Source organism: Rhinatrema bivittatum, chromosome 1 (genome assembly GCF_901001135.1).
Source record: "Rhinatrema bivittatum chromosome 1, aRhiBiv1.1, whole genome shotgun sequence".
Lineage (NCBI taxonomy): Eukaryota > Metazoa > Chordata > Amphibia > Gymnophiona > Rhinatrematidae > Rhinatrema > Rhinatrema bivittatum.
The window spans coordinates 805,589,687-805,615,395 of record NC_042615.1 but is presented as its reverse complement, the minus strand read 5'-3'; the positions used below and the strand labels follow the sequence as shown (position 1 = coordinate 805,615,395).

The 25,709-nt window shown below is 41.6% G+C and overlaps 1 protein-coding gene across 5 annotated transcripts in view; it reads left to right on the top strand.

Annotated features, from left to right (window-relative positions):
- KIAA1328 (KIAA1328 ortholog) overlaps nucleotides 1–25,709 on the top strand; it is a 689,482-nt gene that overhangs the window by 574,688 nt on the left and 89,085 nt on the right. The window contains exon 11 of one of the 5 annotated variants that reach the window (XM_029581085.1): nucleotides 5,130–5,206. The exons of the other annotated variants lie outside the window; for them this stretch is intronic. Coding sequence (XP_029436945.1) covers nucleotides 5,130–5,199 — 70 coding nt within the window. The 3' untranslated portion in view covers nucleotides 5,200–5,206. Of the gene's footprint in view, nucleotides 1–5,129; nucleotides 5,207–25,709 lie in introns of those variants that run through there. 5 annotated transcript variants of the gene reach the window in all.

Below are 25,709 nucleotides of genomic sequence, written 5' to 3'. Positions count from 1 at the left end.
GCGCCGACCTCGGATTTTATAAGATACGCGTGGCTACACGCGTATCTTATAAAATCCAGCGTACTTTTGTTGGTGCGCGAACAAAAGTACGTGCGCACGCTGTTTCTTAAAATGTACCCCATGCTGCTTAGAAGACTTAAACCGCTTCTAACAACTGCCAACTTTCGATCAGTACTGCAAGCACTGATTACTGTATCGCCCTTCTACTAGGTCTACCATACACGTCGCTAAGACCACTACAAATATTACAAAACACGGCCTTTAGCACAGGTCTTCAGCATGACCAGAGTTAGCCGGATAACTTATCCAGCTCCTCCCCGGAACACCCTCACCCCGCTTGCCATTCAGTCGGGTTATTCAGCTTCTTTGGAATATCAGCCCCTTAATTGATAAACCAGAAATGAGTGTGTAAGTGCGAGGAGCAGCAGCCAAAGCTAAGCACATGTTGGTGTGCATCAGATGGGACCTCGGGCCAGAGATGTCAGCCTGCCTTCATCGGGCTCCATTTGGAATAGGGAATTCAGCTTTCTGCACCTGTCCTCTAAAAGAGCCGTGCACCGGCTGGAAAAAGAGTGGTGAAATTACGTAACATTTCACCAGCGGAGACAGCCCCAGCTACAGCATTCAATAACCTCAAAAGGAAATTGTCTTATGTTTTGAAGCCAAACGGTGTCGGTGGGTTGGATGAAATAAGCAGACTCTGAAGGAAAGCGCTGATTCAGAGTTGGTCACATAAGCTTTGGGTAACAGAGAACGGCTGTAAAAAAAAAAAAAAAATTGCATTAGCGTGGCTACTCTTTAGCTAAGAAATATTTAAGATATGCAAATATCCAGTTAAATTTGCTTACATTTTGATGTGAAAAGCAACTTGTGTTCAGTGTTCTGGCATTTAATACTGCTTATAAATAATTGAAAGTTCTAGCATTACCTTTCTCCATTTTCTGTCGACTTCCCTGAGGCTTTAAATCCACTTGAAAGGTTGAAATCCCACCACAACTTTCTTTTGCTAGTTTTATCAAACAGCATTTTTTTTTAGAAAAAGACATTTGACAGTTGTTTTACATTTAAAAGAAAACGCTATGCATTGTGCCCTGTCCGGTATTTCAGTGTAAGCAAGTGTTGCCCCCCTTGTGTTGTTTAAAAAAGGTTACTCTTAAGCCATTTATTTTTGAAATTGTAACTTTTTTATTGGCATCAGATATTGTTATACATGACATAATGCAACCAGTCACAATACCGTTATTCACAACCAAAAGTAGGTTAACTTAACATCATGACCATAATTTTTAGCCATTTATTTTTATATTATTTCAGAGGCCCCCTTGTCAGTCCCTTCCACCCCTGAAAGCAGCCAAGAAGCCACAGGCTACCTCCTACTCCCTTCATCCGAGCCTGGCTCTTATACCACAGGGGCTGAAATCTGTTGCAAAGCTCCAGTCAGCTGGGGCATACGGGATCTGGGCATGGCACGGAAGCCATGTGCTCAGGATGGTGGCCTGGCCACTGACTTAAGGGTGGCGTGGAGCGGGGTCAGTCCTGAAGAACCTGGGAAGACAAGACAAGCAGTAGAGTCAGTGTATATAGTATGTTTGAGTTTTAGAGGATTTAAGTAGTGAAAGTGCAGCTATTTAAAAAAAAAAAAAAAAAAAAAAAAAGGGGGGTATTCTTATTGTGATAGTCACAACTTTATATTCGTGTGGACTAGTGAGCCACAGCTGAATTCAGAGTACATAGAAACTGCTTTTAAACTCGGAAGTGTAATCAGTTATAATCTTTATGGATTTTCATCCCTTGCATTGGTGAATGTAAATTTAATGCCAGCTTTCCCAGCTCAGCGGAGAGAGGATATCTGTTTTGATTCTCTGAGGAAACACTTTGTATTCTGCATGAAACATCACAAATACTTGATACAAACGGAAATGTGTGGAGCCTGCTAGCGAGAACAAATATTGTCGAAGAAAACAGGGACTATTTCCTAGAGAGAGAGCATGGAGCAGACTGGTAGTTAGCTTAGCAGCCAGTCATTTTTCCTTCCAGAGCATCCCAGCTCTGGGTAATAACCTCAGAGACTGAATTAGCTTAGGGAGACGGCAGGGAGGGCCCGTTTGTTTACGTTTCTAAATAAGGGTTGTGATTTAAGATCAAGCAAAAAGCTAGTTTGTAAGCTGAATGTAAAAAATTATAATTTTAGCAGCCGTATCTCAAAAGACTGTTAGGTTTTGATAAGAGGAACAATAGACTTATCTGCTGGCCTTTTTATGGTGCCCAGCCCAGATTTTCTGTTAAAGCGAGCATGTGGAGGATGCTCTAAATAGCCTTAAGGATTAGCAGCTTTCCTCTTCTGCATGAATTTTTAAACGGGTTCTGTGTGTAAAAATAGCAAAGGCGCAGATGCTATTTTATAAACGCCGAGCGTGCGCACACAGTTTGGATTCCACACGTACATTTTGTCAGGGGAAAAAGGGATGTTCTAGGGGCCTTGCACTGCGGGATTCAGAGGTATGCACAGTAATTGCTGTTTTATAAGAGCTAGACACTTGCACATTACCAAACGCATTTGTTGACTTTTATACTTGCTAATGGACTAGCACAAGTGAATTCGGACTTGTCGGTTATCTGCCATCTTTGGGTGGAAGTTCTGGGTGAACGGGAGGCGGGGATGTCAGGGTGAAGTGCTACAGGGCTAGGTGTACTGGAGAAGGACTGGGTGAACTGGTGGAGGTACAGATGAATTGGTGAGTCCAAGTGCACGTGCAAGTATTTTCAAAATGGTAGCCTCACAAATACTTGATAAAATTCTTGCATCTGTGTATACATTATGGTGGTTATGCATACAGGTTATATAGGCACATAAAGTATGTTTATAACATGGGTAGAGAAAGTATTCATTTTCTTGCATTGGAAAAATCCTCACATACTGAAACACATGTCTACTTTTGGAGCAGAAATCCATGATATTTTATAAACTCTGCAGCTTCCATTGCGCAGTATGTAAAATGCTAGCATTAAATACCACACACCCACTTACGCATGCAAATGCTGGAACACAGCTAAGTTTGAAAGTTAGACTCTGAGGGGTGAATTTTAAAAGAGTTGCTCGCTTCAAAAGGCCTATATATGCGAGTATCTGGGCCGAGTGCAAGCAACTCTTATTTTAAAACGGCCCAATTATGCACGTATATGCAAATGCACAAGCAATCAAACGTACGGGGGAAAAGGGATGAAGTCCGAGCATGTCAGTGGTGTTTCAGGGCGGGGCCGACATGAAGGCATGGAAATCTAGCGGATACAGTGCACGGTGGGCTGTTAGCCGCGCATAAGAACATAAGAAGTTGCCATGCTGGGTCAGACCAAGGGTCCATCAAGCCCAGCCTCCTGTTTCCAACAGAGGCCAAACCAGGCCACAAGAACCTGGCAATTACCCAAACACTAAGAAGATCCCATGCTACTGATGCAATTAAAAGCAGTGGCTATTCCCTAAGTAAACTTGATTAATAATCTCTCCTACACCCGCACAATTTCCGAACAGTTTTACAAGCTACAATATTGTCAAAACTGGACTACTGTAATTCCATCCTACTTGGACTGCCAAAAAACTCATTACAGCCTTTACAAATGCTACAAAACGCAGCCGCCCGAATACTCACCAATGCGCATCGCCATGATCATATAACACCGGTACTCCAATTCCTTCACTGGCTACCAATAGCATCGAGAATTACATACAAAATCCTTACCCTCATACACAAATCCATCCACAACCAAGAAATGCAATGGTTCTCCGACCATTTTACATTCCACAAATCTAATAGACCTACAAGAACAATACATCAAGCCAAACTCAAGACTCCCACTCTCAAACAAATTAAATATGTGTCCACAAGAGAACGTTCATTTACCATAGCAGGAACCAACCTCTGGAATAAAATTCCCGTAGAACTGCGCCTGGAGCCTTGTCACAAGAAATTCAAACAAAACTTAAAGACTTGGCTCTTCAGAGAAGCTTATACAAAATGTCCTCCTACTCCTTAAACAGCCATCCTATCTCAAACAGCCACCCTCTCCCCCCACCCCTTTCACCTCTATCTGCCTCTTCCTCTCCCGAACGTACCTAATGATACATAGATTGTATATTAATATTTGTACATAATGCACCTAATCATATATAGTTTGTAATTATACATAGTTTCTCCCACGAGATTAGATGGGAACCAGTTGTACTATATGTTTACTCTTTGCTTGGTTTATTGATATATGCTTGTTCTTCGAGAATTGATTGTAAAGCCTGTTGCTAAATTATTGTTCATTGTAAACCGAGGTGATGTTTGTAACGTTCCGCGGTATATAAAAAACCTTTAAATAAAAAATAAATAAATAATAGCCATTAATGGACTTCTCTTTCAAGAACTTATCCAAACCTTTTTTGAAACCAGCTACACTAACCACATCCTCTGGCAACAGATCCCAGAACTTAATTGTGCGTTGAGTGAAAAAGAATTTTCTCTGATTAACATATTTACTTCTGCTCTTGATGAAGTATGAATCTGCAGAAAACTCGTTTTAGGCCAAAAGCCACTAGGTAAGGGGGTCTGAGTCAACTGGGGGGGAGTGCAGGCTGAAGAACCAGAAGGGTCTGGATGATGTAGCTGGACAAATTGGTGGATTCATTGGGCAAACTGGCTATTTCCATCATGCGCATGAGTTTTAAAATCTGCTTACCTGTGTGTGTTAAAGCTGACAAACTCCTAAGTAAGATACACGATTTACGTTTGTTCGTGCAGCTGCTTAAAATTAGGAGCACACAAACGCACACTTGGAGTATTTTTAAAAGTAGGTGCGCATTTGGGCAGATGATTTAAAATTGCAGGGTACATGCGCTCGCGCACTCGTTTTAAAGTTACCGTCCCTGTGAGCACCTTAGCAGGCGAAAAGGCATTGTTAGGAAAGCCAAGCAGCTCTGGGCTACTTTTGGCCACTAAGTCTTGTAGCACGTAAACCACATGATCTGAAGAAAATGTTATTCCTCAATTGACTCATTGCTTTGCTTAGATGCTGCTTATGTGTAATTCATGCCACACTTTGCAATGTCTTAATTTCTTGTTTTCCTGGTGGCCTTATTCTCTTGCCAGTGGATTACAGGAACATCATGTCTCCATAAACTCCTCATATCGGGGCAATGCGGAGCTCAGACTGGAATAGTGTGCGTGAGTATATTGTACTGGCACTTCTTCCACACCCGTCCAGCCACGGACAAGAGGGAGGAAGAACAGCTGTGAGAGAAGAAAACCTCTTCTTCCTCGCTAGTTATGACTGTGGTGATGGCCTTTACTCTTTTAGCCACCGTGGCAGTGGATGTAGCTTCACGTTTCCTCCATCCCTGCACCCCCGCTGTGGAGCCATTCCGGTAACGGCATAACTTACACCCTTGGCAGCAAACGTCACAGCACAGGGACACAGAGCAGGCAGGCCTGACTACGGCTGCTCCTCCCCTTCATGCTCCCTGGCTGGAGAAGGAGTCACAGGGGCCGGAAACCTGTCCTTGTGCTGCCAGCCTCTTCCTACAGTCTAAGGAAAAACACGTTGAAAGTGGAGTGTGAGGAAAGGAACCTGGAGGGCAGAAGGGGACTGGAGAGGAACCAGGGAGGGAAAGGAAAAGAAAGAGGACTCCAAAGGCAGGAAAGAGGAGAATACCCTTACTTAAAATGCTTGATTCTTTAAATAGCTTAGGACATAAAAATGTTAGGCAACAGTGCTTGCTTTAGCTGCTTTGTAAGGTGCACTAGTAGTCAGAAAGGTATCTAGGCCAATGCAATATAGTGCACTCGGCTGAGCGCACAACCTTACCTGTGTTTGGAAATTCGTCCTAAACCCGTCATGCAATAAGGGGACTAGCGCGTCCAAACCAGCGTGTGGCTAATAGCGCTCATCACATGTAAATTCATGTTGATGAGGCAATTAGCTATTACCCCCAATGCAAAAAGTTGCCACGTGGCCATGGAGCACATTTTAATGCTGCAAATTTAATGTCTGCCTGGGAGCAGGCTTTAAAGCATGCGGCGCTCAAGAGCTGATGGAAAAAAACAAAAAACTCTTGCTTTATCTGATACCTCCTATTAGTATCCTAGCGATACTAAATAGAAGGAACCACAGAAAGCAGACTTATGTCTCACTCAAGGGCTTAACCAAAACAAAGTCCTGCTTTCTGTGGTTCCTCACAGGGGGAAAACTAACCAGTCAAAAGCTATTTTATTGCTCAGATTTAAACAGCTAACACTGAAAATCAGCACTCATGGGTTAAGTTCCATTTCCTGACCTAACCATATTTATTTATTTACAGAGGAATATTCTATCGTATCAATTTTCAAAAGCCCATTTACTTACAAAGTGCACTTAATATGGATAAAACCTGTTGACAATTCAATAGCATATAATGTAGCAATTTACATTTTAATATGAAAATTACCTTTTGTGATGAGGGGTGGCCTAGACTTAGGTAGGGTGCCAGAGGACAGACCACTCTGGACTATAGCCTTTTATTAGTTACAAAAACACGCATGTTATAAACTGCTCTGCTAGCACGCACACATGTGCACCTAAATCCCAATTCAGCCACATAATTTGGGGAATTTTAAAAGGGACGAACGTCCATGCCATTGGCATTTCATCAGTTCTCCCAGTTAATAGCTAGGTCCTCCAAACCACCTGGTTTGATAGTCTGCACTCCCCCCAATTGGCTCTTTTTTTTATTTTTTAACTTACTCCACCTCCATAGCCGACAGTTACTCCAGAGTGCATGGGTCAGAGGAATGTGTCTTTGAAGGATACTAATGAAAGAGGAGAGTTAGGGCATCCCAACAGAGAGGTTCCGATAAAAGCAAAAGTAGTCCGTGTGCCTGTAAATAAAGAATCACCTGACCTAAAGAATTCCAAATTATCCCTATCAACTGAAAAGCAGGTTGTTAATACAAACAAAAAACACACTTTGAAATGTCTGTATGCCAATGCCAGAAGTCTAAGAAATAAGATGGGAGAGTTAGAGTGTATAGCAGTGAATGATGAGATAGACTTAATTGGCATCTCAGAGACCTAGTGAAAGGAGGATAATCAGTGGGATAGTGCTATATCAGGGTACAAATTATATCACAATGATAGAGAGGATCAACTTGGTGGGGGTGTGGAATTTTATGTCTGGGAGGGTATAGAGCCCAATAGGATAAAGATCATACAAGAAACTAAATGCTCAGTAGAATATGGGTAGAAATCCCATGTATGTTGGGTGAGAGTATAGTGATAGGAGTATACTACCATCCACCTGGACAAAATGGTCAGACAGATGATGAAATGCTAAGCAAAATCAGGGAAGCTAACCAATTTGGCAGTGCAGTAATATTGGGAGATTTCGGTTTCCCCAATATTGACTGGGTAAATGTATCATCAGGACATGCTAAAGACATAAAGTTCCTAGATGGAATTAAACAACTGCTTCATGGAGCAATTGGTTCAGGAACCAATGAAAGAGGGAGCTATTTTAGATTTAATCCTTAGTGTAACACGGGATTTAGTGAGAGAGGTAACGGTGATCATAACATGATAACAATTTGAATTAATGACTGGAAGGGGGGACAATATGTAAATCTACAGCTCTAACACTATGTGGTCAATTTTAAGACCCACGTGCGGTTCCCAGCGCATGCACAGGGATGCGCCAATTTTATTACGTGCATGTTATAAAATAGGATATCCGCATGCACATGCACACCGGATTTTAACATCCGCGCGCACATGTGCGGGAGGCCCACGACTCACGCTCACAGGGGTGGATTTTAAAAAGAAGTGCACGGCGACACAAGTAGCACTTCCCCAGTTCCCTATACCCCTATCTAACCTTCCTACTTTTTCTCCTCTCCTCCCCAACCCCTATCCACTACCTAATAGATTATTTTTATTTTTTACCTTACTGCTCCTTTGGAGCAGTAGTAGACTCCGCGTGCCGGCCAGCTGCTGGCACGCGCTTCCCCGGGACAGCGGCTAATGACGCTGTCCCGGCCCACCCCCTGCTCAGACCATTGTAAAATGCGTGCAGCGCATGCAAGGTCCAGCCACGTGCGTAACCCCCAAAATTTACACAAGTCGAGCCACAAATTTTTAAAAGGGAAACTGATAAAATGAGGAAAATAGTTAGAAAAAAAACGGAAAGGTGCAGTTACAAAGGTTAAAAATATACAACTGGCATAGACATTGTTTAAAAATACAGTCTTAGACCCGCAATCCAGATGTATTCCACACACTAAGAAAGGTTTAAGGTAGGCAAAACGATTACTGGCATGGTTAAAAGGTGAGATGAAAGAGGCTATTTTAGCCAAAAAAAAAATTCCTTCAAAAATTTGAAGAATCCATCTGAAGAAAATAGGAAAAAGCATAAGCATTGTCAAGTTAAGTATAAAACATTGATAAGGCACTCTAAGAGAGAATTTGAAATGAAGTTGGCTGAAGAGGCAAAAATTAATAATAAAACTTGTTTAAATATATCCAAAGCAAGAAACCTAACCATATCCTCTGGAATTTGTTGCCAGAGGATGTGGTTAGTGCAGTTAGTATAGCTGTGTTTAAAAAAGGATTGGATAAGTTCTTGGAGGAGGAGTCCATTACCTGCTATTAATTAAGTAGACTTAGAAAATAGCCACTGCTGGCAAGATGGCCGACACATGAGAAGCAGGAAAGAACGCTCCAGCCTAGCCTGTTTTTGGAAATTAATTTACCTGGTGAATATTGCCTCTATTTGAAATTAAAATGCCTCATACGAAGCGTAAAGCTCGTCTAAAAGAGATTATGAATACAAAGGAAGAAGGAAATCAACAGGCTAAGATCGAGAGTTTCTTTAATCTTACCCCAACAACGCCGGGAGCTCGGACCGCGGAGGGAGAAGCCCAGGAGCTCGGGCTGATCCCAATGGTCGAGGACATTTCGCTCAGCCCAGGGGCTCCTGCTACGCCACCGCTGCCGGGAGATCGGATTGGTAAGGAGGGAGAGGAAACATCGCGAGAGCCGCTGAAGGAGTTGAGTGAGCGGCCCCCCCCCAGACAATCCGACGGTGACGGCAAGGAAATGGCGAGCAGTGGAGTTGAGGGAGCAGTGGAGGGGATGGCGACCTCAACTCCAATTCCCCACAGAGCTTTACCGGCACGGGACATCGGTGGAGATATAGCACTTCAAGAACTGGTAAAATTGCAAACTAAAACGGTATTTTCTCTGCAAAAGCCTCCTGTAGTTACGTTGGACACATTGTGGAAAGCAATGGTGTCGATTGAATCTGCAGTAACTACCTTAATACAGGCATTTTTGGAATCCAATAAAAGAGGGTTGAATACAGAAAAAGTTTTGAATATACAGCAGGAAAATATAAAGAAAATTGAGGAGAAGGTTACCAATTTGGAAAAAATACAAGGAACTTTGGTAAAGGCTGGGATTAATTCGGAAAGGAAATTTGAGAATATTTATTTATTTATTTATTAGATCATGTACAAGTACATATCGCTTCGGTTTACAGCGAACCAACAGTTGGAAATTACAGAAAACAATATGAACATAATTTAACAAAATTGTACAGCAAACAATATGAACATAATTTAACAAAATTGTACAAGAATAGAATTATAATTGAACAAGCATAACGAGAGGGGAATGTGGGGAATATCGAAAAAGGTAAACATGATAATCAGAACCGGGAGTACATTGTAAGGAGTACGGGGAACTTCAAGCAGTTAGAAACGTCTGAACCTGAGTTCTATAAAGTAGGGTTCGGTAAGGAACTTTAAGTAAATGCTCTTGAGAAGAGCCAGGTCTTCAGTTTTTTTTTGAACGTCTGCAGGCAGGGTTCTGTGCGGAGTTCCGAGGGAAGATTGTTCCATTGTAAGGGTCCAGCAATTGAGAACACTCGTTTCTTGAGAGCTGACTTGGCGGGGGGAACATAAAGGGTACCTAGGTATGTTGTTCTAATTGGTCTGGAGGCTGAGTGATGTTGAAGAGGGCAGGATAGTTCGAGGGAGGTTAGAGAGTGAATAGTTTTGTGGATCATGGTTAGCACTTTATACTGAATTCTGTATTTGATAGGGAGCCAATGTAGATACATAAGGACGGGGGTGATGTGATTTCCTCTACTGGTATTGGTTAATATTCTTGCTGCGGAATTCTGTAGCATTTGAAGAGGTTTGGTGGTGATAGCTGGGAGGCCGATTAGAAGGGAATTGCAGTAATCTATTTTTGAGAATAAGATGGCTTGGAGAACTGTTCGGAAGTCCTGCATGTGAAGGAGGGGTTTCAGATTTTTTAGAATAAGTAATTTATGGAAGCATTCTTTTGTTGTGTTGTTGACGAATCTTTTTAAATTCAGCCTATTGTCTATAGTTACTCCCAAATCTCTTACATTTGTGGTAGTAGATATTTGGAGTGAAGAGAGGTTGTGGAGCGTTTGAGCATGTTTGTTGTCCTCTTGATCGATGAGTAGTAGTTCCGTTTTAGATGTGTTGAGTACTAAATTAAGGTTAGTGAGGAGGGCGGTTATAGACTGTAGACAACTGTTCCAAAAAGTGAGCGTTTTAGTGATTGATTCTTTGACAGGTATCAGTATCTGAATGTCATCTGCGTAAATGAAATGAATAACTTTTAGCTTTGTGAGCAGCTGACAGAGCGGAAGGAGGTAAATGTTGAATAAAGTGGGGGATAGATAAGATCCTTGGGGGACTCCAAATGTGGCATTGACGGGGTGCGAGTCTTTGTTGCTAATTCTGACCTTGAATTTCCTGTTATTGAGGAAGGACTTGAACCACTCCATGGCTGTTCCTGATATTCCAATGTCTGAGAGGCGGTTGATGAGGATGGAGTGCTTCACCGTGTCGAAAGCTGCAGATATATCGAGTAGTGCTAGCAGGTATGGGGTCTTTTTATCGAGGCCTGTGAGGATTTTGTCCGTTAGAGAGATGAGTAGAGATTCCGTGTTGAGAGCTTTGCGGAAACCGAATTGGGCGGGAGCGAGAATCTTATGTTCCTCTAGGTAATCCGATAGCTGTTTGTTCACAATTTTTTCCATGAGTTTGGCGACAAAAGGAAGGTTAGCAATGGGGTGATAGTTAGCTGGGTCCGTGGGGTTCAAGTTAGGTTTCTTGAGTAAAGGTTTAAGAGTTGCGAGTTTCAGGACATCAGGTACTGATCCTTGTGTTAGAGAACAGTTGATAATCTTCGCTAAAGGCTTGGAGATGGTTTCTGGGATGGTGAACAGTAATTTTAAATAGCGGAGTGAGAACTCACTCCGCTATTTAAATCTGCGGATAGTGAATTTCCCGGTGGTGAGAAGATTAAACCCAGCAGAAATGTTTAAAGAGTACATGTTGGAGACTTTAAAGATTCCGAAAGAAATTTTACCTGTTATATCTAGAGCTTTTTTTGTCTCAAAGAAATTGGAGGTAGCTACGGGAGTAGCAGAGGAACTACAACATCAGACCCAGCAATCTTTGAACACCTCAGATTTAATTGAACTATCATTAAATTCTGAAATTAAAAATAGAGGTATATTATTGGTAACGTTTGCATTTGAGCAAGATAGGAATCTTCTTCTAAAGTTTTTCTTTAGAAATAGAACAGCTAAATATTATGGTTATCCACTTTGGATTTACCCAGATATAGTGCGCTCTACGCAGGAACGTAGAAAAAAGTTTCTCCTTATGAGATCAGAGGCAATAAGTCGTGGTGCCACTATAGTTCTGAGATATCCATGCAAATGTTTATTGAGATATCAGCAAAATAAATATATTTTCTATGAACCAGAACAACTCAGAGGGTTCTTAGATGGTAAAAAATGAGGTACAAGGCTCCAAAAGGAAAAGAGGGGTTAGTGCAACTCTGTGAAGGTTTATGCCTTTATTAGTTGAAGTATATGTTAAATGAGCTCTATGTTTCCTGGAAATACATCTTGCTCCCAGATTTCCTATTTGATTAAGAGATCTAAGTTTAAAGTATAATACTGTTTTCACTTTGATATTGTTTTTTCCATTTAACTAATAATTATGTGTATCTCTTTATTTCTTTTGATATATGATGTAAATATATCTGAAAATTGCATAAATAAAAAATTATAAAAAAAAGAAAATAGCCACTGCTATTACTAGCAACGGTAACATGGAATAGACTTAGTTTTTGGGTACTTGCCAGGTACTTGTATCCTGGATTGGCCAATGTTGGAAACAGGACGCTGGGCTTGATGGACCATTGGTCTTACCCAGCATGGCAGCTTCTTATGTTCTCAAGTAAACTTGCACAGCAGGTGATCTGGGTACATGTCCAGGCACGTAAATGTTTACGCGCACATCTCTTGGCCACACCCTGAAATTCTCATGCCCCGCCCAGACCATGCCCACGTGCCACTCCTTTTTGAAACCTTTAGAGATGTGTGCACAGCGGGAGATACGCAACTGGGCAGCTTTTAAAATTCGTTTGGCACACATAAGCTCAACTTGTGCTCGCATTCCTTAATTTATGCGTGTGCCAGGCTTTTAAAATTCACCTTTATTTGTATTTGATAAAAAAATTATTCTATCCAGTTCTCAGGGAGCCATAGCCCACCCACTCTTCTGAAATCTCTTTAAAGTCTAACCATGACAGATCTATAGTAAATCTCTTCAGGGCTCTAGATCTATAGCAGATCTTATGCAGGAGCCTAGTTTATAAAGATTGGTTTTCTTGAAGAAACAAAGAACGGCTAGATGATTGGGATATGACATTAGTCCTTTGTTATTTATATGTGAATGAAGACCTCTGTATGGAATATAGCATTTTGGCTTTGATACCCACATGTTTCTTTAGTACATACTATTGTTGTGTGTATTCTGATCTGATATTTGTTCATTTTTACCCAATCTATCCTCAAATAGGGTCCAAAAAAAACACTCATACCAAACAGAAAAAACAAACAGCACCACCAGTCTGCATCCTGTTGCAGTGGTTGTCCAAAAGGCCTGCAGTTATTCAGGCAAACTCTCTTTCAGCAATTTGTTCCCAAAGGCTTGAACAAACATTAGTGTTTTTAGCATCTTCCTGAAAGTGCTCAAACAAGATTCAACCCTCAGCTCATCCAGCAAAGAATTTCAGGCACTTGGGCCTGCAACTGGAAAGTACTCACTCACTCATCTTGCACGAGTCTGCTATCTGCTATTCTTAAGGAAGATATTTTCTTTCAGAACTTAACAGCCGCAAGGTTGAATACATGCTTGGCACTGAACACAGACTAAAAGGAGCCTTTTTATTAAGTGATTTAAAAACTAAGGTGAAGATTTTAAGTCTAATTTGCGAAGAACTGGCAACCAGTGCAGAGAAGGGAGTATTGGAATGATGCTCTCCTGTAGCAACACATGGTGCTGCATTCTGCATATAAGATTGTTTGGATACTACACGTCTCTGGTTACTTAGAGGATAATTTTATCAGGGTCAGCCGAAAGGCACTGATACTTTCATCTTAGGGCTAATCTTTGACTTCAGTTTGTGATGCTGCTCTCTCCAAAAGTGATTTACTTAATGTCAGCAATTGGAATATCCCGGGTGCAGAATTTCTGGTCGCCAGCTCACCAATGGGAAATGGAAATTTCACACTAGCAACTTGCCAGTATTGCACTATTGAGTCAATGCCAGCAGCCCACAGACACCAGAAGGAAGTACTTATCTTAAGCCCGGCTGCTTCCACCTCCTCCCTTGGACTTTATCAGCAGAGTGCTGACTACCAGCAGGCTGTGGGATGGAGTCAGAAGCAATAACACGCAAAGCAGCCTGGGTAATTGCCAGGTTCTTGTGGCCTGGTTTGGCCTCTGTTGGAAACAGGATGCTGGGCTTGATGGACCCTTGGTCTGACCCAGCATGGCAATTTCTTATGATGTTATGTTCTTAAGGACAGTATCTGAATTCAAGAAAGCATGGGACAAGCAGAGGGGATTTCTTATGTTCACCCTCCTGCAGTCTGTTTGCTTTGTGGCTGTAGAGCTGGAGCTCCAGGATAAGAGAGAAGAGAAATGGGGTAGAGAGAAAAGACCAAGGGGAGACAGCAAAGAGTGAAGAGGAAAAATGAAAGCAAGCTGGGAGGAGACACGAAGAGGAGGATCTGTGCTATGCTAAGGCTGGGCACAGAGGATGAAAGGTGAGGAGCACAGGCAGACCACTGTAAATCAGAGAAGCTATAGAGAGGGGTAGGGAAAGGAGGAAGAGCAGAGAAAGGAAACACGTTACACAAACCATTCTGGGATAGGTGCATGTGTCAGAAATCACCATACGTGCAGGAAGGGGCTACCAACAAGATGGATATCTTAGAATTTCTTTCACATGTTGGTGGCACCTGGTTGCACAAAAAGCTCATCAGTGTCTTCTTGGCAATTTGTAGCATTATCAAATGTTCCAGAAAAGATAGCTTGACGTGAGCTAATTTGGTGAATGTAAATTATTTGATTATATTTTTTACTACTGCGTATGTATCTTAAATACCATGCTCTTGAAAATGTATATCTTTGGTGTGCAAAATGAATGTATAAATAGAGGATCTGCGGTGATATCTTTTTAATCATCTGTGCTTAATCTCCTGAATGGTCCATGCTGCCATGTAGTGCATCCACCACCTCTCTTCCAAGCTTTATTATTATAATCTGCTTGATATGGCTCGATGCCTGCAGTGAATCTGGGCAATCGCATAACATCTGTTTTACAGCCCCTATATTGAAAGCTTGTCCGATTGATTGTTAAGGTCTTAATATTGACTTTTAAAGCCATAAATGGATTAGGGTTAAAGCTGCTTAGTCTCTGTCCTTCTGAGCAGTGCGGTAAAGCATATCACTTTACCACCATCTATAATTTTCCGGCTAACTAAGCTCTGTGGTAATTTTCAAAGCCTATTCTACGATTAAAACGGCGCTTTGCCCGCAGAAATGGGCTTTAGGAAAATTGCTTGCACTCTATGCCGGAAAAATGTTTCCCTGCATATTAGAAAAGCACTCCTGGAGTCAGGTTTTGGGCGCAAGAGGCATCAGTGCATGTAGTTTTGCTCAGAGGATGAAGGGGCAAAACTCTCCCGATACTTTTCTCCCATGTCGACGTGCATAATTGTGCTTTGATTATTGACACAACCTGGTAAAGCCTAGCCATCGTGTTTGCACCATTGCAGGTAGTTTAATTATCGCCCTCTGTATTATTATCATTGAATTGTTGTTCTATACCTTTAGTATCTTCTTGGTTAAACGTGTTTAAATGTTACATTATCTGCTGTCACCAGGATTTTAATAATAAATATTTTCAGGTATTCACCCAAAGGAACTGATCCGGCTGTGCTCAGGATGTGCCATGATGACGTGTTTCTGTACTAAAGGATTGCCTAGCTATAAGCTGCAAGGAAGAATCTTTGCCTTAATTTACTGTTATCCATGTTTCTACCTAGATTGTATACGATGTTTAACAATTCCATATGCGCGTCAAGCCTGCATCCTTTCCCTATCACCATACGGAAAATGTTTCGCATGGTTTTTCTTTTCTCTTTTAAAGTCTTGTTGGAGTTGTAATCACTTTGTTTCACTTTCTCCTGTGTTTCTAAATGTTGTACTGGGTAGTGGGAATCTGCCTTTGTCTCTCAGTCCCACGCCATTATTGCGATAAGCTTGTGGATACCTCCAGAATTTTCATTTCTATTTTTGTTGGAAGACTTTAAAAGAATCTATCCCAATTTCTTCCTCTAAGTCTCCTAATCTGTTCACCTTGCTTGTTTTCTTCAGTTTCCCACAGTTTGTTATGGTTTTTATTTTAATTTTTCAATGGTTCCAAAATAGGGGAGCCAGCAATACGATTGGCAATTAGGTTGTGCATTAAAGACATTCTGCTCCATATCCTTGTATGATCTTGTAAGAGTGTGTTAAAATTTACCCTTGATCTAGCTCTTATTAAATGTGTCGCATTGTCTCGTTGTGGTTCCACTGTCTCTGCTCTGTAATTAGAGTTCTCCTTTTGTCTTTCTCCACTCTGTCGTACAGTTACGTTTTGAGTGGCTATGCCCTTCTTTTATTATACAATTGTATGTTCTAGTTATTTGGACTCTGAAGTTCCCGGTTCCCTCACCCCTTATAAAGTTTGAAATGAATGTCAGTATTGGTTTCAATGAAGGCCGAGAGGCTCCTACCGTTTAAATGTGGTGCAGCTGTACCTTTACCACCATTTTTTATTTCACTACTACTGTTTGTTAGTGACTGCTGTAATTTAAAGTTAGTGCCTTTTCTATTAGCAGGCCTAGGTTTTTCTTCATTTGATGTAGGTTCCTTCTTGAGCTGGAGGTTAAGTATTTTAATTTCTTGGGAGAATCATTTGACGTGTCTTTGACGCAATGTTTTGTGGGCCATAGGCCAAGACTTGTCATTACATCATTTTTTCCCATTTGTTTTACATCCTGCGCTATTAGAAAATTCCTCCGTAGTGCCAGTAATATATTAGTTGACCCTGGGTTCTGCTAAGGTTAGGAAGAGCTTGCCTAGCCTATTAGAATATTTTATGCCTCTCCCTCCACTGCTATTCCTTTTATTTGCTTTTTTGTGTTCATTCCTTTGGCTATTGTTTCCAGCAGTAATGTAAATAGCACTAAGGGCAAAGCACCCCCCCCCCCCCCACCGTGCTTAGTTCCTGTGTCTCTCCTGATAGCTTCTGATGTTAAATCATTACAGCAGACTAAAGGATCACTGTGTAATTGTTTTAACCCATTTGATGTCCTCCATCCCTCTGTTTTATTTCTGTAAGACTTGTAAGGATATGATCATTTGATTCTGTCCAAGGCTTTGACATGGCTATTAGTGGCTTCTGCACATTTCTCCTTCTCACATCGGGGTGCCAGAATTCTTAGACGAGATGCCGCTTTTCTTTCGTGCACAATTCCCACTTGAAGCTCATCTGCCGCAGAAGTGATCCTCCTCCTTCCTTGTTTTGTTGGCATTTTAGTGTATATTATCATATCTATATTAATCAAAGGCGCACTGCCTTGGAATTTTCACTTTTGATTCTCTCCTTCCATCTTAAAGCGTGACAGACTTCAAGGTGCTGCTGAATTCTTTATGTGTCGCTCCTTTGTTTTCATTCTCCCGCTTGTGTGGGGATTATGTTTATCCTTTGTAGCTCTTATCGAATTCCCCCAGGAAGCCTTCCTTTATAGGCAGTTCCCCAGAGGTGCTGGGTTTTAATCACTTCTGAAATCTCTGCTGCTTGAGTTGGTTCTTCCAATTTTACTTTGCTTTACTTCGTTTAGGAATTGTATTTTGCAAAAATGTATCTTGTTTATCCGTGCCCGTTTCATTTATATAGTTTGTAGTTCCTTTTTAAAGGTTTTTCTTATGTTATCTTGTTTCCTATTTCTGCTTCCATTATCCATAGTAATGCTTGGTAGCGCTTTAGCTGCTTCCTGGATATTTTGATTTTTCAATGAGTTCATATAGAACATATGAAACTGAAAATAATATGACCTGTTTCATACAAGAAAAACAGAAAAAGAACAAAAGTTAAAAATTACACCCCTATGACCATTCCTTTTCAAACAATGGCGAGGGTAGAATGAATGTAAAAGGTAAAACAAGAAGCATAATATCAGTAGCGAAATATATTAGATAAGACAACCCCCGGCCTTCAGTGTACTAATGTGATCTGTCAAACCCACCACCAAATGCTCAGGAAAGCCAACTGTGGACTATTCATCTATACTAGGACTATAATTGTGTCTTGTCATGTTAATTTTGATTTAGTTATTGTGAATGCTTGATTGTAATCCACTGAGTTCTGTGAATAAGCAGACTATAATTATATAAATAATAAATTGAGTGAGACAGGCTTATCCTTAAGAAAAAATTCTAAAAGAAATGAGTCAGAAAGTGTTAGCTTCGTGGACCCTTGGGCCGATCGGAACCAGGAGATGGAATACCTTAGAGAGGTAGGGGCACCGGTTCCAAACGGGAGGCGGCGAAAGCAGGCTCGCGGACTACCGGGAGAAAGACACGAAGGGCCCTATGCGACCAAGGACCAGGAGATGAAGCTGACCCGGTGGGAGAGGTGCTTCGCCCTGGAAGCCGGTACTCCCCCGAGAGGAGCTCGTAGGAGTCCGGCCGCTGGGACTTAGGCGGTTCACCCTGGAAGCCGGTGTCCCCCCGGGAGGAGCCCGTAGGAACCCGGCCGCTGGGACTTAGGAGATCCCTATCGATGGAGAAGTAGCTCACCAAGCCCGGGTCAGGTGTCGGAGAATCGCTGTCAGCCGGTCCGCGTCTAGAGCCAGAGAAGTCGTTGTCAGCCAGTCCAAGTCGAGATCCAGAGAAGTATCGTAAGCCAAGCCGAGTCGAGAGCCAGAAGACACCGAAGCCGAACCAGGGTCAGAAGCCAAGAAGAACCACAAGCCAATCCGAAGTCGAAAACCAGAAGATCAAAGTGACGAGCAGGAACACAGCAACTGGGAGCAGGACGAACCTGGGAACCTCGTTGCAAGGCAATGGCTTGGCTGTACTGCAGGGTTTTTATACCCTGCAGCGTCTGACGTCACCCGGGAGCTTCCCCTGCCAATTTCCTGTGCTGGCCCTTTAAAGCCAGCTGAGAGACGCGCGCGTGCGTCTAGGGGGCGGGGCCAGCCGCCGAGGAACGCCGACGGCTCGGGAGAGGCCGGGACGCGATGCCAGAGGGCCCTGCAGGCCCGAGTGAGGTCGGGACAGGCCGGGGGCGCAGCGCCCGCGGTCCCTGCAGGCCTGGGAGGCCGGAGCCAGCGACGCTACCGCCGCGGGGTGAGTGTCGGTCCCGGGGGCGCCCCGGGATCGCAACAGAAAGCATAAAAGTTTCCCTGAATTGCAACAACACATTTAAGCAGATACTTTAAAAAGAACTCACCTTTAGAGCAAACATTGATGCTGTTTCTTATTTTGAGGGTCTCTTGAAAAATTTGGGAATACATATTTTCTTCCCAAAAATCTCTATTCTAGAAAAAGAATAATTTCAGCAACTAGTCCAGATCCTATACAAAGGCAGCTCTTCTTAGGCCAGATGTACTAACCAGTTGTCCCATGGATACAAAATGGGAAAAATCCTTTAATACATCTGGCCTCTTGAATGTTCTCTAATATGACCAAAATATCAAAGCTGTCAGATGTTACCAACCTATCTATGCCTCCTTCATCCTGATGATTTCCCTGTCATGAGAGATAAATTCTAGTTGTAAGAAGCAAAATCTCAAGAAAAACCTTCAATACTTCCTGTTGATATTTCATAAAAGTTTCTGTGCTATCAACGTTGACCTAAAAAAATTAATAAATTATAGATTTCTTTCCTATTAGTTTTCTAAAGGCTAAATCTTAATCATGTGGTTTAACATTGTCCTACACCAGTGAAGAGTTAGAAGCTTGTAGGATCAGAATCTAGCTATACTCCTACCAAAATGGATAACTTAACCACCTGGTCCTCCAACATTGGAGCCTGGTCCTGAAACATGTTGGATAATTCATTGAGGAAGAACCCAGCTGTAAACACAGGCTCTTAGGGAACCTCAGTGCACGAAACCATGGTCTGTAGTTATTTGAGAAATATAGGAATATAAAATGGTTTAAATAAATAAATATAGTCGTAGGAGACCTACATGATTTGTCTGGGGATCCTTGTATGGGGCTAGGAGTTAGAACAGGCACTGGTACAGCTGATTGCAGATGTTCCAGGAATGAATTCCTCACCACCAGCTAAATGACTCCACAAATACAGGGGCAACTACCTCCATAAACCTCCTGTTCCAAACTCATCAGAATGATGAGTTTGGAACATCATTCTGACTCACCCTGCACTACACTCTGGCAGATATATTGGCGTTACCTGCTCCTGCCACTCACTGTTTCAGAGAACTGGAGGATAGAGAATGTAAGGACAATTTTTAAAAAGGGCTTCAGAAACTGCAGACCTGTGAGCCTGACTCCAGTGCCTGGCAAAATATGGAAGCTTTTAAGAACAGAATTATGGGCATATGGATAGATATGGCTTAATGGGGAAGAGCCAACAGGGATTTAACCAAGGAAAGTTGTGCTTCATTAATCTATTAGAATTTTTGAAGGTGTAAGTAAACATATGGATAATCATGAGTCTGGGTTTGGTAAAGTCCTTCATGAGATAACGCCTCGGGAATTTAAAAAATCATGAGGTATAAGGCTATGTACTATTAATTATAGATTAATAACTGGAAGCAAAGTGTAAAACTTAATGGTCAGGTTTCCCAATGGAGAAAGATGAATGGTGGAATGCCCCAGTGGTGTTTAACATCTTCTTCATTGATGATCTAGGAAAGGGAGCAGTGAGTGAGGTGATCATGTTTACAGAGGAGAGAAAATTATTCACAGTAGTTAAGACAAGCTGATTGTGGGGAACTGCAGGAGGGTTTTTTGAGACTGGGAAACTGGACATGTAAATAGCAGAATGTGGACAATTGCAAAGAGAAACTGGACATGTAAATAGCAGAATGTGGACAATTGCAAAGAGATGCACATAGGGAAGAAGAATCCAAATAATATGTACACAATGCTGGCTTCCATATTAGGAATTACCACTCAGGAAAAGGACCTTGAATTCCATGGCCCTGATTTTAGAAAGCATTTACTCATGTAAGTGGGCTTTTGAAAATTGCTACGATAGTGTGGTACATTTATGCACGTGACTCCTTTGAAAATTAACCCCATTGTGAACAATACATTGAAATCCTCAGTTCAGTGTTAGTGTTTGGGTAATTGCCAGGTTCTTGTACCCTGATTTGGCCTCTGTTGGAAACAGGCTGCTGGGCTTGATGGACCCTTGGTCTGACCCAGCATGGCAATTTGTTATGTTCTTATGTTCTTTACACACAAAGCAGGACACTTGCTAGATTTAATCTTCATAAATTCATTCATACAATACTCAGAAACACCTTCCTGCACTTCTATCCCATGGTCTGACCACTCAGCGATAAAAACAAACCTCTCCATAAATAAATCCCCCATCTCTCCCCACCCCCCCCCCCCAATCACAACTCCACAGTACAATTCAAAAAAGCCTGTACAAAGACGACCTGATCAAATCCCTCCCAGACGCACTTAACGAACTAGAACTTACTAGCACAGACTCTGCCCTCTCTACATGGAATGACATCACAAACAACATAGCTAACAAATACTGTCCCCTAATAATCAAAGAAGCAAACCCATCACATAACAACAAACAATCCTGGTACACCACCGAATTAAAAATCTAAAACGCTCCCTAAGGACCTTAGAAAAGAAATGGCACAACAACCCCACCCCCAGTCTACTGACCACATCCAAACTCCCTCTGCACAATTATAGAACCACTATCTTTAAAACCAAGCACAATTTTTACAGTAAAAAAATTCACAACTTCCAATTCAATGCCAAAGCCCTCTCTTCATACGTAGCCAACCTATCTAAGACATCCCCCTCAGTTATATCTGACAAAGAATCCAAAGCCAAATGCAATGATCTCGCCCACTTTTTCAATAATAAAATCTCTAACGTAATGGCTAAATTTCCTACAACCAACACAAACAAAATCACCCTCCCAAAAAACCCCGATGCCATCTTAGATGCATTCGAAACCACATCCCCCTCAGACATTGAAAAAATTATAAAAAAAATAAATCCTGCAACACACCCCGCCGATGCAATCCCGACTAAATACCTAAAATCCATACCAAACATAGTAGCCAAACCCCTATCTGATATTATCAACACATCCCTTACACATGGAAACGTCCCAATTGCAATAAAACAAGCCATGGTTAAGCCTATCTTTAAAAAAAAAAACATCGAAACCCTGACGAACCAGCTAACTACAGACCTATATCCATTCTCCCCTTCTTAGCTAAACTACTTGAAAAAGTAGTCAACACCCAACTAACTGAGCACCTAGAAAAATACAACATCCTATACCAATTGCAATTCGGTTTTCACAAATTCTTCAGTACGGAAACCCTACTAATCTCTCTCACTGACACTGTTCTCAAAGGAACAGACAAAGACCAATCCCATATTCTAGCAATGCTAGACATCTCTGCAGCATTTGACACCATCAGTCATAAAATCCTTATCGACCGACTCATCGAAATTGGCATAACAGGCACTGCCCTACTCTGGTTGCAATTTTACCTTGAAAAAGACAATACAAGGTCAAAATAGGCAACAATGAATCCGAAGCTATCAATCTTACTTGCGGCGTACCCCAAGGCTCCTCATTATCATCCTCACTCTTCAATATCTATATGCTGCCCATATGCAAACTCCTATCCGACCTAGGACTCACACACTTCATCTATGCGGACGACATCCAAATTCTAATACCCATCACTGAATCCATTCCCAAATCCCTCCAACTATGGGATACCTGTCTCACGGCTATCAACCATCTACTCACCCATTTGAATCTTGCTCTAAACACCTCCAAAACCGAACTCCTATTAATATTTATTTATTTATTTATATGTTTTTATATACATGCCACAAACTACACGAAAAGACCCTAACCGACATCCAACCCCTCCATCCCAAACACCTGATCACACAACACGTAAGAGACCTAGGTGTCATCCTAGACAGTGAATTGAATCTTAAAATATTCATAAACACAACCATGAAAGACTGCTACTACAAACTCCACGTTCTAAAAAAACTAAGACCCCTCCTTCACCAAAATGACTTCCAAACCCCGTCCTCCAGGCAATAATCTTCTCTAAGATTGACTACTGCAACCCCATACTACTAGGTCTCCCTGTCTCAACTCTCAAACCCCTCCAAATGCTACAAAACCCCACCGCCAGAGTCCTCACAAGCACACGTAGAAATGACCATATCACACCGATTCTAAAAGACCTCCACTGGCTCCTGATCCACTACAGAATTCTTGTCAAGAGCCTAACCATAATACACAAGACCCTACACAATCAAAACGTTCACTGGCTAAACGCCTCCCTCCACATCCAAACCCCCAAAAGAGCCAGCAGATTCGCTCGCAACGGACCTATACCCACACCATCTCTCAAATTAACACACTTCATCTCCACCAGAGAACGAACCCTTTCACTTACTGGCCCCTCCATCTGGAACTCAATGCCGCCAGACCTAAGACTAGAATCCAACAAACAAATCTTCAAAAAAAAAATTGAAAACCTGGCTATTCACAATGGCCTTTCCATAGCTCCCCCACCCCAAAAATCAAGCACCCTAATGCAGACTTCATAATTAAATAATCCCTGCTCAAAGTTTTTCTCTGCAGTTTTTCTCTATGATAAGAAACCATATATATAAAAATGCAGTTTTGTTGTATTGCTTGCACCCTGTACCTATAACTTAGCTACCCTGAACTGTTGTAATTTCTCTTAAAATGTTAATATGTAACTGTCCAATCTCTTTTTCTCATTCCAATTCTTTGTTAACCTGTTTCACTGTAAACCGATGTGATGTGCAAACGAATGTCAGTATATAAAAGATTTAAATAAATAAATAGCAGGCAGGGTTTGCCTGAATCCTAAGGTAGGCCCAAAAATCCAACAAAGAAAAACCTGCTGAACTTCCTCCAAACTCTAAACTCAAACTGCACTGCCTCCAAAGCTCTCAGGAGAGAGCTGCTTTTATTTCCTCACCAGGAATACGCTATCCCAACTCTCTCAAAGGGAAGGGCTGTATAGAAGGGTGCTTCCCCAAATTTACCACCTCTCTGTCGCTAGCTAAAAGAGTTAAACTATGGGCAGTATTGGTAATGAACCCTAGTGTATCATTACATTATGACAGTGACTTAAAAAGAGCCGCGCAGGCATACATGTATGCACGTATGCCAGCTTGCACAAATGGATGCAGCCGCTTTCCTACCATATGCGCATATATGTGCATATGTTTTAAAATCACAAATATATAGATCCAATAACACTAGACACTTATAAAATATCAATATATATGCAGAGTCTAGTCCAGGTATGACTGAAGATTGTATGATAACAACTGGGGAAACCTCATATAGTGCCTAAAACAGGCTATTATAATGGCTATGTGGCTATTGGAAATCTGACTCCCCAGCTGTGGATGTCAGACAAGGTTATAATCATTGGTGACCCCAGAAGGTATGATGCTCTGCTGACTATTAAAGCTATCATATGAGTCAGGATGAAGTGACTGGTATCCAAAAATATGTTTTACCAGATTGTGCTATGCTCACTGTTTTGGCGCCAAGATTATGAAAGAATCTTCATGCTGTAAGTGTAACAGTCCCGACACTGCAATGTTTCGAATCAAAATTCTTCATCAGGTTAAAAAGTGATTCCCTGATGTGGTTTGGATTGGCCTCTGTTGGAAACAGTGGGCTTGATGGGCCCTTGGTCTGACCCAGTATGGCAATTCTTATGTCTTTTGTTCTAATATAATTGCTGCAGAACAGGCATGATATGCTGCACAGACAAGCTGTGATTGATCAAACATGCTGCTGCATTTTGCAGGAGCTGCAGAGCCTTTAAGGAGTTGGTTTTTTTTGAAGGCCTACATATAAAAATTACAATAATCGATGGTTGTTAAAATAAAGTCCTGAATTACTGTATGGAATTCATCCTTTAAAAGAATGTATTTCAAAAGTCATACCATTCTAAACTTAAAAAATCCTGTCTTCATGTCAGCCTTCAACTGTGGATTAAGGGACAATTGCAGATCAAATATAAATCCTAGCTCATGAATGGTATCCAGAAATGGAAGAGTCATAGCATCAATCATTAGTTTCACCAATTCTTCAGGGATTGTGGTCCAACTGACCCACAGAGCTTCCATTTTGACAAGGTTCAAATAAAAGTTGTTCTATTTTAATCACTTATTAACTGCCTTCAAACAGCATTATAAGGAATCCAGGCTGGAAGGTAAAGAGGTACCCTCAGGAAAAAGTAATTGTAAGTCATATGCATGAATTTTTAAGTTGACACTGCTAAGTATCAAGAATAGCACACAAAGATGATAAAAACTGAACAAAACTGATGATGGGACAGATCCTTGTGGAACCCCCATGAAATACCAGCTTTCAGGAGGACTGTGACTGCCCTATGCTAATCTGCTGTTGCCGACTAGAAAGATAAGATCGAAACAGTTTTACCACACCATCACCTATCCCCTGTGAATATAGTCTATTGAAAATAATAGGCAGGGCTGCAGAGATGGTAAGTGAGACCGTTATCACTGCTCCACCCCTATCCAGAGGACAGATATAATCTGCTAAATACACTAAAAGAGACTCTGTGCTATGTTTGTGCTGAAAGCCTTGTTGATGTGGACTTGGAATATTGTTATTCTCTTTAAAAAAAAAAAAAAAAAAAAAGATATCTTTTCAAAGACTCAGCTAATGTGGATAAGTTAGAGATAGATTGATAACTAGTCAGCCTATCAGGAAGCTTACCATGAATTGTTTGAGTTTAATCTTTGTAAGTTTTCTTAAATCATCGGTTTCCTCGTGTATATTTATTGTGGGGGACCCTTGATCTCCCACTAGTTGGCCATAGTTGCCTGCAAGTGATAGTGAAGGGGACAGACCATTTTCCTTGTCCTGAATAGGGGGGGACGGTCAGAGCCTTAGTGAGTGTGGTCAGTTCAGTTTGGGTTTGGATGAGTTAGGAGCTGTTTTGTTCCAGTTGTGGT